Source organism: Globicephala melas, chromosome 3 (genome assembly GCF_963455315.2).
Source record: "Globicephala melas chromosome 3, mGloMel1.2, whole genome shotgun sequence".
NCBI lineage: Eukaryota > Metazoa > Chordata > Mammalia > Artiodactyla > Delphinidae > Globicephala > Globicephala melas.
In genome coordinates, this window is record NC_083316.1 from 132400529 (window position 1) to 132414529 (window position 14001).

Here is a 14001-nt window from a genome sequence, read left to right on the forward strand (position 1 = left end):
GTTGAATTCTATACACTTGGAGGGGGAAGAGAGTAAAACCGAAACAACCGCTCATTTTACAGTGTGGCTTCTCCCCACCTCTACTTACTTGCCCTTGACCTCCACAGTCTCAGAGAAAAGGAGGCCACAGCCTAACTGCACAGCAAAAACAAAAGATATTGGGTTTTGGCCTTTGAGGTCAAAGACCCAGGTCCTAGAGATCGGAGTGCACCTCGATTTTATCTTATGTGATGACTTTGGGACCTGAACCCCCAGTGAAGGGCAACTCCACTCTGATGCACTTTTACGTACATTACACTCTCATTCCTCATAACCATCTGGGGTAGATGGTATGATGTTAAAGAAAGAGGAGGCTTGAGGACTTCAACATGCTCAAGGTCATACAGCCAGGAGGTGCTCTGCAAAGCCATTGTTGACTAGGAATGACGGATCATGTGGACTGTTTGCTTCCATAGCCCTCTCCTCTCAACCTCTCTTACCGTACTTAACTTTTCTCATCAATCAGTTTCTTTTTTGCACTAAAACCTAATACCTCAGATTGACAGCCCAAGGCGGATGTGCTAAATGTAAAACGTGGCTGGGTTTTCTGCGGCTTCCTGAGTTGCAGCCCCTCTTAGTGCCACTTTTTTTTTTTTTTTTTTTTGCGGTACGCGGGCCTCTCACTGTTGTGGCCCCTACCGTTGCGGAGCACAGGCTCCGGACGCGCAGGCTCAGCGGCCATGGCTCATGGGCCCAGCCACTCCGCGGCATGTGGGATCTTCCCGGACCGGGGCACGAACCTGCGTCCCCCGCATCGGCAGGCGGACCCTCAACCACTGCACCACCAGGGAAGCCCCCTAGTGCCACTTTTAAAACAACTACTTCTCACCCTCTACCTTGGGAGAGAAAGTTCAAGGTTACCACTCCCTTGGCCCAGAAGAATATCTACCTAGTTTTAGAGGTCAGTGATCCCCTGCATTAGCCCTGTGGACCATCCTCATGAAGGTTAGTATCTCACGAAAAAGAAGTGGAAGGTTTTATATAAGTGGAATCAACCACAAGAACAGGATGGTGTGGGCTTGCCTCAGTGACTGAAAGCTCTTTCCGAGGCCAGAGTGGTCTCCAAATTCCTGCCAGCACCTTGCTGTAGGTCCTTGGATGGGTCACTTTGCCATAAAGGACCCTAATATCCTCATCTCTAAAATGCAAGGGGAAGTTTTAGGGGTCCTAAGATGAAATATTCTCTAAGCCCATTTCCAATTCTGAAATTCTTTGAAACTATGTTTCTGTTTTGCAATTTCCACCATGCATGTAGCGGCTGTTCCTATCCAAGGCAGACAGTATTTCCTCCCCACATGAAGCCAGGGTCTAACCACGGCACCCTGCTGCTGCTCCTGCTTTTGAGTTGCAGTCTACCACCATCTCCTCATCTGAGCCTGTCCTCACTTCCCCTTCTTCTGACTTGGTTTAAATAACGTCATGCACCATAGTTTTGACAGAATCGAGAGCAGACTTTCGAAGAAGCACACTGCACTGGGCACGTAGCACATGATCATCTACTCTGAGTGAAGGCTTGTAGAATTTCCAGTGTTGGGCACATGTACCAAGCAGGGTCTAAGAGCACAGGGCTTCAGGATGAGAAACACCTGGTGTGAGTCCCAGCCCCCTCACGTCCTTGCTCTGTGACTTCGTATATGTTACTTAACCTTTCTGAGTCTCTGTGCCTGTCTCCTCATCTGTAAAATGGGGATTATGAGAATAAGTAGCTACTTTGTGGGGGTGCTGGGAGACTCAGTGTGGGTGGGGAAAACTCTTAGCACAGCTGCAGGCACTTAGTGAGCTTGCAATAAATGGTAATTGTGTCTCCGAGCCTTTCTCATTTGTGGACAGAAGAATCTGAAGCCGAGATAGTATGTGTGTGTCTGTCTGGGAAGTAGCAGAGGTGGTTGAGTTTTAAACAGACTCTGCTATACCCAACGCACAGCAGCACTTAACGTCTGCAACCAGAACTGGCCCCGATCGCACCACATATGAACTTCACCCAGAGAGGGAGGAAGAAAGGCAAGAGCAAGGCCAGAGGAAGAAGAAAGAGAGACCAGGCACAGAATGCTCAGGGCTGGAACGGGCTCAAGTCCACACAGCTTGTGTGTGCTGGAGCTGGGGTTAGGACACCTGGCTCCTGGCTCCAAGCTGAGTGCCGAATAGGAACCATGTTTCCTATTATGTATGTCTCCTTCTCTGTTAACTGCACACCCAATACCCAATCCTGCCCTTGCTTAAGGAGTTAGCACAAGGGTTGGGCTCCAGTGTCAATGTGTGAATCCCTTCTTACTACATCCCTGACACAGGCTGCCCCCCTCCAAGTCAACCCCCTGCAGAGATGAGGCGCTTGCCGCCTGTAGATGCAGCCCACTCCCTGTTTACCTCTAATTGTTAAAGAAGTCCTTGAACTGAGCAGAAGCCTGGGCACTGCCTCCCATATCACACATCCTCCCAGACACACAGACACACAACTCAGGTCCGTTGATTCCAGGCTTGACCTTTTTTAGTGCCTCAAAGGACAAATGCTGAGAGACACAGATGGAGAGATGAAAGGGAAGAGAGAGGGAAAGGGAGAGAAAGAAGAGAAGAGAAAGGAGGAAAGAAGAAAGAGACACAGAGAGAAGGAGCCATGGAGACACAGAGATAAACAGAGCGGGGTGTTGGGGTGTTGTCTGGGGGAGTCAGCAAGAACAAATACTCGGAGTCCTTAAGATAAGTAACTGAAAGTGGATTCCAGCCCTCTCAACGAGCAGCGCGATGACCTCTCACCTCACCCACCCCCTGCTCAAGCCCACAGGGGCATCAGGAAACCAGTGAGTCACTGTCCCCCTGAGTCACCAATTCCAAGTCTTGGTTTAACAGGTGGAGGAGCCTTCGTGGAAGGCTCCATGCCCACTGGGAAGGACACACACTGAGAACCGACGTCAGCCCCTTTGGGCGAGGCTTTTCCTGGGGATACAGGAAGAGGGGCCCAGATATTGGCTTCTGGAAGTCTCTGGTGTCTCCTGGAAAACAAGATTGGGAACGAGCAGGCTGAAAGAGAAAACACCCAGGCCCTGTGTCTCATCCTCCCCTCCTGCCGTTCTCTTTGGGGCCCCTTTTCTCTGAAAAGCCCCCTGCCGCTCACCTTTAGTTGGGCACATTCGGTTTCATGCTCATTTTCTTTTTCTGTTTTTCTCGTTTCAGCTTCAAAGAAGCCTCTTCCTCCTACTCCTGAAGACAACAGGGTGAGTGAGAGCACGAGGTCCGGGCGCGGTGGGCTGGCGGCGCCACGGGCTACAGCTCTGGTGTTTCCCGTCTGCCCAGGTTTCTCAAATGCTAGGCAGATGCAGCAGATTTGTGGTGATGCAGCTGAACTCAACACCATGGGTTCCTCGGGCCTGAATTGTCTCGTGGGTGTGTCCAGGTAAAAGCCACCAGATCTTCAGCCCACTGCCTTCACTCGGCAAACACTTATTGGTAACAAAGTGTGCAGCCAGGCACCTGACTAGGTTGGGGCATAATAACAGCTCACAGCTCTATAAAATGTGTATTTACCCCACCCTTTGACATACAATCATCTTGGAAGCATACATCTGAGAATACCTTTTATTCTTCAAAGCACATCCACACTTTTACCAGCTATTTCGAAACTCACTATCTTCTCTAGCCACTTCAGGGGGTTATAGTTTTATTCGCGTGTGAAAGCTTGGGAAAGCAAGTCCCATGAGAGGTTCTCCCAAAGCCATTCAGTAACTTAGTAGTCAGGCTAGTAGGATGCAGTTTCTGGTGTGGTGGTCTTGAACTCGCGTGGTGGTTCTCAAAGTGTGGTCCAGGGACCAGCAGCATCCGCATCACCTGGGAGCTTGTTAGAAATGCAAATTCTCAGGCCCCACCCCAGACTTACTACATGCAAAATTCTAGGGGAGGAGCCCAGTAATCTGCATTTTAATAAACTTCCAGGTGATCCTGAGGCACACTGGAGTTTGAGACACATCGGTCTAATGTACTGACTTACAAGACTTAGGTGATATCAAGTCAACTCTCGGGAAGCTATTTAGTTAAGAAGACAAAAAAAAAAAAAAAAGGAGAAAAATCAACCTAAGCCCTCACTTTATGGTAACATCAGCACCGATATCCACATCTGAGTAATTGCCCTTTATTCTAGAACCTACTGATTCAGCTTCCTCATGCTTCTTCCTGAAGAATGAGCTCCGCTTTTTCCCTCCAGCCAGTATGGTGACATTTCAAAGACTGGCAGCTTCCCCATAAGGGAAGTTCTACGTCGCTCAAAAGCGGGCTGGCTTTCAGATTTGTCGTCAGCCCCCTTCCTCACAACAGGAAAGAAGTGGACTGAAATTGTAGCAGAAAATGAGCTCTCCCCCTTTTTATTTCATTCATCTTCTAAAGAATATTTCACGATCACCCTGGAAAACATGGTTTGGAATCCCCCTGCCCTGGCTTGTCGGGGGTTCCCCCCACAGTCCCACCTAAACCCGCACTTCTGCACCTTAGACTGGTTTGCTCCTGTCTGGTTTGCACTATCAGTGAAGGTGAAAGTCAGAAAACAGGGCCTATCCATCTCCCCTTGGACGCCACCACTTGGCTTCTCAGATTTCTTGGAGGAGAAGCCTCTATACTGCTCTAGCACTCCAACCACAGGGCTTTTGGAATCACAGCTGTAGCTTCAACCATACTTCTAAATCCACAGTAACATTTCTTTTATCTTGGATTACTTGAATTCACTTCTCCCTTCACCCTCATCTTCTGTCTTCTAATGAGTGATGGCATCTTGAGTTGGCATCTGGAGAAGCTATACTTTTATTGATTTTTTCTAAAATAAATTTATTTATTTATTTTTGGCTGCGTTGGGTCTTCGCTGCTACGTGCAGGCTTTCTCTAGTTGCGGCGAGCGGGAGCTGCTCTTCGTTGTGGCGCGCAGGCTTCTCATTGCGGTGGCTTCTCTTGTTGCAGAGCACGGACTCTAGGCACGTGGGCTCAGTAGCTGTGGCGCACAAGCTTAGTTGCTCCGCGGCATGTGGGATCTTCCCGGAACAGGGATCGAACCCATGTCCCCTGCATTGGCAGGAGGATTCTTAACCACTATGCCACCAAGGAAGTCCCCATATATGTTTTTATATACAAATATTGGGGCATGACTATACTGGACAACGTAATAAAATAAAATGCACCTGTATTTGAATCCTGTTGGATTTGGCAGCTCAAATGCAACTGATACAGGAATGTAGTATCAGTGACTCAAAACTAGTATTACCATCTGTGATACGATTTTCCAAAATGGCAAACAACTCTTGGTCAAGTTCTGAACTAAACAAAGTGTAATATTCTCTCAATGTAAAGGGTGGTTGTACTCCTAGGAAACCAAGTACTTCATAGGGTTGAAGTAGGATCTAGGCTCAGAGTGTCATTGTACATTATTGTTGTAAGCAGGCTGCTCACCACGTGAATGTCTAACAGGACATTGAAAAGTTGTACAGGATGTGGGATGCTGCAGAGAGTTTTGCATCCTTCACCCTCTCCCATTCAATGCTAGTAGCACACCTCAACCTTTGTGACCTTTGAAACACTGCCATAGATGTCCAAAATGCCCCCTATGGAAAGGTTCCACATGGTTTGAGAACGCTGCTCTGATCTTTCTCTTGATAATAATTAATCAGTTGGGCCTATAATGAGATGAATACCATATCATATCCTTTCTTTATCTTCAGGTGCCCTTGAACAACTCCTTCCTCCTCTGGCTCTTAGGGTGAAAGCCTCAGGCCCAACAACTCTTATCTGTAGTTCCAAATATATCACCTCACAAGCTCCACAGATAATCTTGACTTCAAATTCCAATCTGGGCTCAGCTGGGATGACACACTGTATCAGTATGACAATTTTTTTTTTTAATCTCCAGGATGTTTATGCCACCGATTGCTTCAATGTACTCAGAGAACTTATGATTTCCCATCACCGAATCTCATTCTAGCCAGTAATCTCAATCTCTTCCCATGTTTGCTGTCTCACAAAGTCTGCCAACCTGTAGCAGGTGTGCCCACCCTGAACCCTTGTGATTGTTTACAGTCTCCTCTTCACATCTCAATATCTCTTCCTAAGAAACACACTGAAAAGTAGAGACATAGGCAAGGCAGCCCACAAGAGGAAGAAGGGGTCCCACATGCTATAGTAGAGAAAGCATAAGGCTAATTCAATTGCTAAACTTGGCCACATCCATTTCTCCATCTGGGCCTCAGTTTCCCTATTCTAAACAAAAGAATGGATCAAATGATCTCTCAGAGGCACTCCAGCTCCAATAGTCTATGATTCTATGGATCAGGACAAGCCCACAAATAAAATCAGAAAAGCATATGGACTGAACGATTTAGTGTTGACTTCATCCCCTTTGCGAACAATGTGATGCTTCTAGCAGAGAGGCTGTGAATTGTGACATGGTTCAAGGAAAGAGACAAGCAGACTTTTGTGAAAAGCACAGCCACTGGGAATTCACTGGGGTCAGAATTTACCACATAGAATGGGAGAGGCAATGAACTCCAGGTATTGAATGTCTTTGTGTCCTATTCAGCACCATAAGCCTAACTCATAAAGAAAGCCAACTAGGCAGGCAAATGGCCACAGCAAATACCCCCAATGGTCTGTAGGAACCGGTGTCTGTCTGGCCTGGCATAGGTCCAAGAGCAAGCTACAGCTCGGGAACTTGCTGACCTCGTTCCACAGTTTACCTCCTTTCTGCATCTTTGCTTGATTTTATTGTGTCCCTCCTCCAGCAGTTACTTCGAGAACCTGAAGAAACCTTGGTCATTGCCTTGTATGACTACCAAACGAATGACCCACAGGAGCTCACGCTACAACGCAATGAGGAGTACTACCTGCTGGACAGTTCCGAGATTCACTGGTGGAGAGTTCAGGACAGGAATGGGTAAGGTACCTTCGTGCTTGCTGTCCCAGTTTTTGAGGTGAGGTGGGAACAAAGAAAATACTGGAACGATTGTCTGACCTCTCTCAGCAGGACCACGGCGCTGAGTTAGGAGAGGAGAGCAGAGGCAGGAGGAGGAAGGAAGAAATAGTTGAAGAGGGTCTTTCCCCTTCTCAGAAGTGGCTGGGAGGCAGTCACTTGCTATACTGGCTCCCTGCACCCCATCAAGCAGTCCCAGCCTCCAAACTCATCTAAAAATCTCCTGGGTTCTTCCACTGACATCCACAGTTTGGGAGAAGGGCAACTTGTTCCACAAAGCACCATTGTTCTTGAGTGTTTAAGTAAGGTTGAAGGTACATCCCATTATGAGGGTCTTATTTTTGGTGGAAAGAAAAGGTGCGTACAGATGGTGCAGATTGGTGGTTACATTAAGAAGCATCAGGAAAAAAATACTAAAGATTTAGTTAAACTAACAGCCTTTGAACTAGCCATCCGAACAGTTCGTGGAGAAAATAAAGTTGTGCAAATACAGTTTGCCCACTATAGGACTTCCGAATGAAAAAGATCGTATGACCCCTCCTCTGATCTGAAATATAGGAAAATTACTGTTATTGACTTTCAGAATGCTCTGGGATGTATATGACTTAGATACTAGTGCTTAGTTTAAAGTTATCAGATTCACACTGCTTTATAAGGCTTTATTTTTTTCCTTTAAATATCAGAGGTATTTACCTATGCCCTGGAATAGTCTCCAGAATCATCTCCAGAAGATGATTTCAGTGATTGCCTAAATCCAACATAAAAGTGTGCCATAATTTAGCAAATTCCCTTCTTGGATGCTTAGGTTGTTTCTAATATTTTGCAAATATTAACAATACTGCAATTAACATTTTTCTATATTAATATTAAGGGTTTAAACATTTTCAAAGTGTGAGGTTATTATTAGTTTCAAAATATTTTAAAAAGAGAAAGAAAACACTCCATCATTGCAACATCTGGATAGCCTATGTCAATGCTTTATAAAAAAAAAAAAACTAACAGTAGCAAGAAGTATACATAAAAATAAGCCACCCTCCATTTGCCCGCACATCAATCCTAAAAGTATTCATTATTAAGTTACTTGTTCATCCTAAGCAAAAAAGTTATACGTATAGAAATGCATCCTTTTTTCATTCGCACTAAGGTGGTCCATTCTGGTCTTCACCTTGCTTTTAACCTCTAATGATATATCTTAGAGATACTTTCATATCAGCACATACAAATCTACCTTATTCTTTAAATAATTGCATAGTTTTAGAATGTATCCTTGCATTATAAATATTTAGACAATATTTTATAGTGGGACATTTAGTTTCCAGTTTGCTCAGTGAAGATCTTGTATTGCTCGTGTTCGTGTATCTTGGTAATCTTTTGAAATTTATATATTTTTGAAAAAAATTTTTCTGAAAAAATATTTTTTTCTTTGGGAAAAAAATATATATCTCACATTTCTAACTATGGAACTGGTGAGTCAGACTATGTGAAGTCTTAATTTTGAAAGATAAATTCCTCAAAACCTTTGCCAAATTCCCACCAACAGGGTATTCGAGTGCCAACACTGGGTATCATTAAACTTAACCAAAAAAAAAAGGACCAATCGTTGAGTAAAAACAAAGAAGTACACAAATATCTTTAGGGTTAAGGCTTTACTTTTCATATATATCAAAACTTACATTTTCAAGGCACCATCTCTTTAAGTAGCCGTATCAACTCCACTGCAGGGGAAGTGAGGGAGAGGTATAAAACAAGATTAGATCAAGAACTGTGATCTTGGAGGCAGTGTCTCTTGCTAGCTGAGAACAGACGCCAAAGCCCCTCATCTGGAACCTCTCTCTCTAGTTGACTGGGGGAAACAAACAAGACTAGTCACCTTACCTTCTCTTTGCCTGTTATGGAGAGGCCCACAGCAGAAACAGGTCCAAGACTGCCTGGCTCTACAAACACCAGAGGAACTTACTCACAAATTCATCCCTTCAATCAACTGACATTTCTTTTTTTATTTTTTTGTGGTATGCGGGCCTCTCACTGCTGTGGCCTCTCCCATTGTGGAGCACAGGCTCTGGACGCACAGGCCCAGCGGCCTTGGCTCACGGGCCCAGCCGCTCCGCGGCCTGTGGGATCTTCCCGGACCGGGGCATGAACCCGCATCCCCTGCATCGGCAGGCGGACTCAACCACTGCGCCACCAGGGAAGCCCCGACTGACATTCCTTTAGCACAACTAATGTGCCAGGAAATTTCTTCTCCTAGGTCTCACTTCCCCAAATGACAGTTTACCCTTTGTTCATTGGCCTGTGGAAAGGCTCAACTCTGCACTTCAAAGGCCATCGAAGAGGACACCCCAGAGGCCAGTCGGGCATATGGGAATTTCCCCAGTTTGCTTTGTAATAGCCTGGTGAAGCAGGAAGTACACAAGATGGGGAAAAAGGAGACTTGGACTTGAGTATCAGCTGCTTTTGTTGTACAGGACTTTGGAAAAGTCACTGAACTTCTGTGAATCCATTTCCTTATCTGTAAAATGCAGATGATAATATCAGCTTTCCATCTCAGAGTGTTGAGAAAATCAGTGAGATGAAGAAAGTGAAAGGGCTTTGTAAATTCTAGACCAATAAACCGGTGAAGAGAATTATCATCATTTTGTAGATAACCCAGCTTTGGCTGACATATTAAAACACAGTCATTCTACATGAAAGTGAAAACAGTATTTGACCTACTAATATAATTGTAAACACATGGTGTGGCAAAAACAGACGTAATTAAAAGGATTGCCAAAAGAAAGACATAAAAGAAATAGCAAACTTGAGAATAAGTTGACTCCCATCAGTTGGCACTGACTGCCTTGAGCACTGGGTTAAGAATGATTCTGAGGCTGGGTGTTCAGTTCTCCAAAGAAAGCATGCCATAATTGACTAGCAAGGTCAGGTCAGCCATGGGTACAAGATATGAGATATCCCGTATTTGACATCACCATTCTTGATTTCTTCACTCCTCAGAACAATTATGTGAAATAGATTACACATTCCCCATTAAACATAAATCACTAGGGACTTCCCCGGCGGTTCAGTGGTTAAGACTTCGCCTTCCAATGCAGGGGGTGCGGCTTCGATCCCTGGTCAGGGAGCTAAGATCCCACGTGCCTAGTGGCCGAAAAACCAAAACATAAAACAGAAGCAATATTGTAACAAATTCAATAAAGACTTTAAAAATGGTCCACATCAAAAAAAATCTTAAAAAAAAAAAACGAAGAAACATAAGTCACTAGATTACAAAATGGCCTTGTACAAAAATTAAAACAGGTGATAGAGTAAACAGCAAGAAGTTATGAGACATCTTTTTATAGATTGCAGGGTCTGGAGGGATTTTACATGTGATGTAGTTTAGGTCCTTCATTTTACAGGTACAGTGTCAGAGGCCTAGAGAGTGAAGGAGACACTGTTCTCACTTTGCAGTATTAAATGCAATAGTGTTTTGAAAAGTACAAAGCTACACACAGGTGTAAGGTATTTTGATGTTCTTATTATTCTCTTAATCCATATATCTTTGTTTATACACAATTTATTCCTGTTCAAAAGAAACCCCCAACCCCAAATCCAGCATGATTTTATCCTTTTTTCTCATGTTTTACCATTTATGTTGGAAGGAGCTCATTTAACAAAAAATATTAGGGAGGTCTTGAATTAAAAGCTCACAAGTTCGACTGGCAGTATCTTTTGGGACCTGTGGTTGGAAAGTAATTCTTTATGTTTTATTTATTTTGGTTTCCCGACTATAAAACAACACTAGCACTAAAGCGGAAAAAATACTGATTATTACACACACACACACAAATGTTTCCTAATAAAAAATAGAGACTGAACATTAATCTTTTTTCTAGAGGAAATTTCCAGAGGAAATTTCCAGAGGAAATTTCACAATGAAGAGATTAGCAAGCAGAGCTATTAAAGTAACCACTTCTTATTTATTATGATTCATATTTTAGTGGTAAAATCTACATAGCCTTTAACAGATAGCAGGTTGTTATTTTTAGCAATTCTTTTATTTGAAAATTTTAAAATGTCTTATCCCAAATGCTAAATAACATGAGACTTCATCTTTAAATGACTTTTGGTTGATTAAACCTATGAAATGGAGATGTGAAATTAGTTCTACATTAATCTAAACACTAATTTCCCTTTTAACAGGCATGAAGGATACGTACCAAGCAGTTATCTGGTGGAAAAGTCTCCAAATAACCTGGAAACCTACGAGTAAGATATTTTATTTGTTTTCCAAAAATATGGTGCTAAGGAGTCCTCTTACATTAGGAGTGAATTATTGGTTGATTATTAAAATACCAGGCATTTTCTCTTCTTGACCTGCTTTCTTCTCCCCCCATACTCTGATCCCTAAGTAAACAGTTGAGGGTCACTTCACTTTATTTATTTTCTTTTTTATTAGAAAGGTATTTTTATTTATTTATTTATTTAATTTATTTGTTCTGGCTGCGTTGGGTCTTCGTTGCTGCACATAGGCTTTCTGTAGTTGTGGTGAGCGGGGGCTACTCTTCGTTGCAGTGCGCGGGCTTCACACTGTGGTGGCTTCTCTTGCTGTGGAGCATGGGCTCTAGGCATGCGGGCTTCAGTAGTTGTGGTGGGCAGGCTCAGTAGTTGTGGCTCGCAGGCTCTAGAGCACAGGCTCAGTAGTTGTTGCACATGGGCTTAGTTGCTCCGCGGCATGTGGGATCTACCCCTGCCAGGGATCGAACCTGTGTCCTCTACATTGGCAGGAGGATTCTTAACCACTGCACCACCTGGGAAGCCCAAGGGTCACTTTATTTTATTTATTTATTTTTGGCTGCATCGGGTCTTAGTTGCGGCATGCAGGATCTTACGTTGCAGTGTGCAGGCTTCTCTCTAGTTGTGGCGTGCAGGTGTTTTTTCTCTCTCTAGTTGTGGCGCACAGGCTCCAGGGCACATGGGCTCTGTAGTTGTGGTGCACGGGTTCCAGAGTGCTTGGGCTCTGTAGTTTGTGGCCCGCAGGCTCTCTAGTTGAGGCGCATGAGCCCAGTAGTTGTGGTGCATGGGCTTAGTTGCCCCTGCAGCATGTGGGATCTTAGTTCCCTGACCAGGGATCGAACCCGCATCCCCTGCATTGTAAGGTGGATTCTTTACCACTGGACCACCAGGGAAATCCCGAGGGTCACTTTAAATAGAAGGGGGAGGGTATGTGTTCTCATCTCCCCTTTAATCTAAGGGATGATTTTCAGATGCCTGCACATAACTGTGGTCAAAGGAAAAGGTTCTTCTGGGAATCCCAGGAATATTTATCTTACTTGAGAAGGAAAAAACACTATGAACACTGGATCAAATACAAACTGACTTAAAACATGGTTTAATGCAATACTTCCAATACCAAGATAGCAGACAAAAATATAGGTATTAAATATCTGCTTAGCTTGTGTTGTTTATTTCAAGATGGCATTTAAAAGAAGAGTTCACACGGATATAATTTTTATTTTTATTTTTATTTTTCTGCAGTACGCGGGCCTCTCACTGTTGCGGCCTCTCCCGCTGCGGAGCACAGGCTCCGGACGCGCAGGCCCAGCGGCCATGGCTCACGGGCCCAGCCGCTCCGTGGCATGTGCGATCTTCCCGGACCGGGGCACGAACCCGTGTCCCCTGCATCGGCAGGCAGACTCCCAACCACTGCGCCACCAGGGAAGCCCAGTTTTTTTTTTTTTTTTTTAATTTATTTTTGGCTGTGCTGGGTCTTCGTTGCTGTTCAGGCTTTCTCTAGTTGCGGCGAGCGGGGGCCACGCCTCGTTGCAGTGCGCAGTCTTCTCACTGCAGTGGCTTTTCCTATTGTGGAGCACAGGCTCTAGGCGCACGGGCTTCAGTAGTCGTGTCTCACGGGCTCTAGAGTGCAGGCTCAGTAGTTGTGGCGCATGGGCTTAGTTGCTCCGCGGCATGTGGGATTTTCCCGGCCCAGGGCTTGCATCTGTGTCCCCTGCATTGGCAGGCGGATTCTTAATCACTGTGCCACCAGGAAAGCCCCACATGGATATAATTTTAATGGAATTACTTAATGTTTAATAAAATTCAAGTGTAGAGTACAGTGTACTCACCATGTACATGTATTTCCTAGCTCAGCTGCTGGAAGGCCCAGAAACAATAATACTACAGTAGCAATGTGTACACTCAGATCTTGGTTTTTAAATAACACTTCCCACTAAAAAGAACTAGGACTTCTTCTTGGAGAAATGGCTTGGGGATTCAGAGTCGGGGCAGGGAAAGAACAACGATGAAACTGGAACATTTTGATGCATCAAAAAGTAAAGAAGTACCCCCCAATATTTGTTTGTTAAATAATGTGAACATATTGAATGATCACAGAAGTCAGCTTAAAAATGCTCCTTCTGACTAAATCTGGGATAATTTGAGTATCAAAATAAATAAGGACAGTAAGGGACTACAATCCACTGAGTAAAATAAAAAAATCAATAATAAATAAATAGCTTGATAGATAAGTAAGTAAATAAATAAATGGACAAGAAGAGAGAAAAGCTCTTTCTTGCAGCAAAATGCCAACTAATGAATGTAGAAGGAATGATAAAGTTTAAAAATCACCATCTTGTAACTCAAAGTACCAACTGATTCAGGCAAAAATCATCAATGAGTGTCACAAATAGGTGGTGAAAGGTTTGATATTTACATAGTTTCAAAGTATCTTCTCACAAATCACTTACTAATAACAAAGAGGAAATATCTGGTAGATCCCATCTTAACTAAATGATCCAAGTTCACATCAATAATGGGGCAAGCAGACACCGTGCACCTCCTGATGTGATACACTGAGAAGGACACAACATCACTTCTGTGATAGTCCTGCCCAAACATGCATAACCTGAATTATTCATGAGGAAATAATAGACAAATCCAAACTGAGGATAGTCTACAGAATAATTGCCCTGTGCTCTACAAAAATGTTAAGATCATGAAAGACACGAAAGGCTGAGAAATTGGTCCACGTTAAAAAACTGAAGAGATGGGGT

The 14001-nt window shown here is 44.1% G+C and overlaps 1 protein-coding gene across 1 annotated transcript in view; it reads left to right on the top strand.

Moving 5' to 3' along the window:
* ITK (IL2 inducible T cell kinase) overlaps window positions 1-14001 on the top strand; it is a 71053-nt gene that overhangs the window by 24766 nt on the left and 32286 nt on the right. Inside the window, exons 5-7 of the mRNA XM_030834241.2 lie at window positions 3208-3248; window positions 6786-6937; window positions 11153-11218. Of these exons, the coding sequence (XP_030690101.2) occupies window positions 3208-3248; window positions 6786-6937; window positions 11153-11218 (259 nt within the window). The remainder of the gene's footprint in view (window positions 1-3207; window positions 3249-6785; window positions 6938-11152; window positions 11219-14001) is intronic.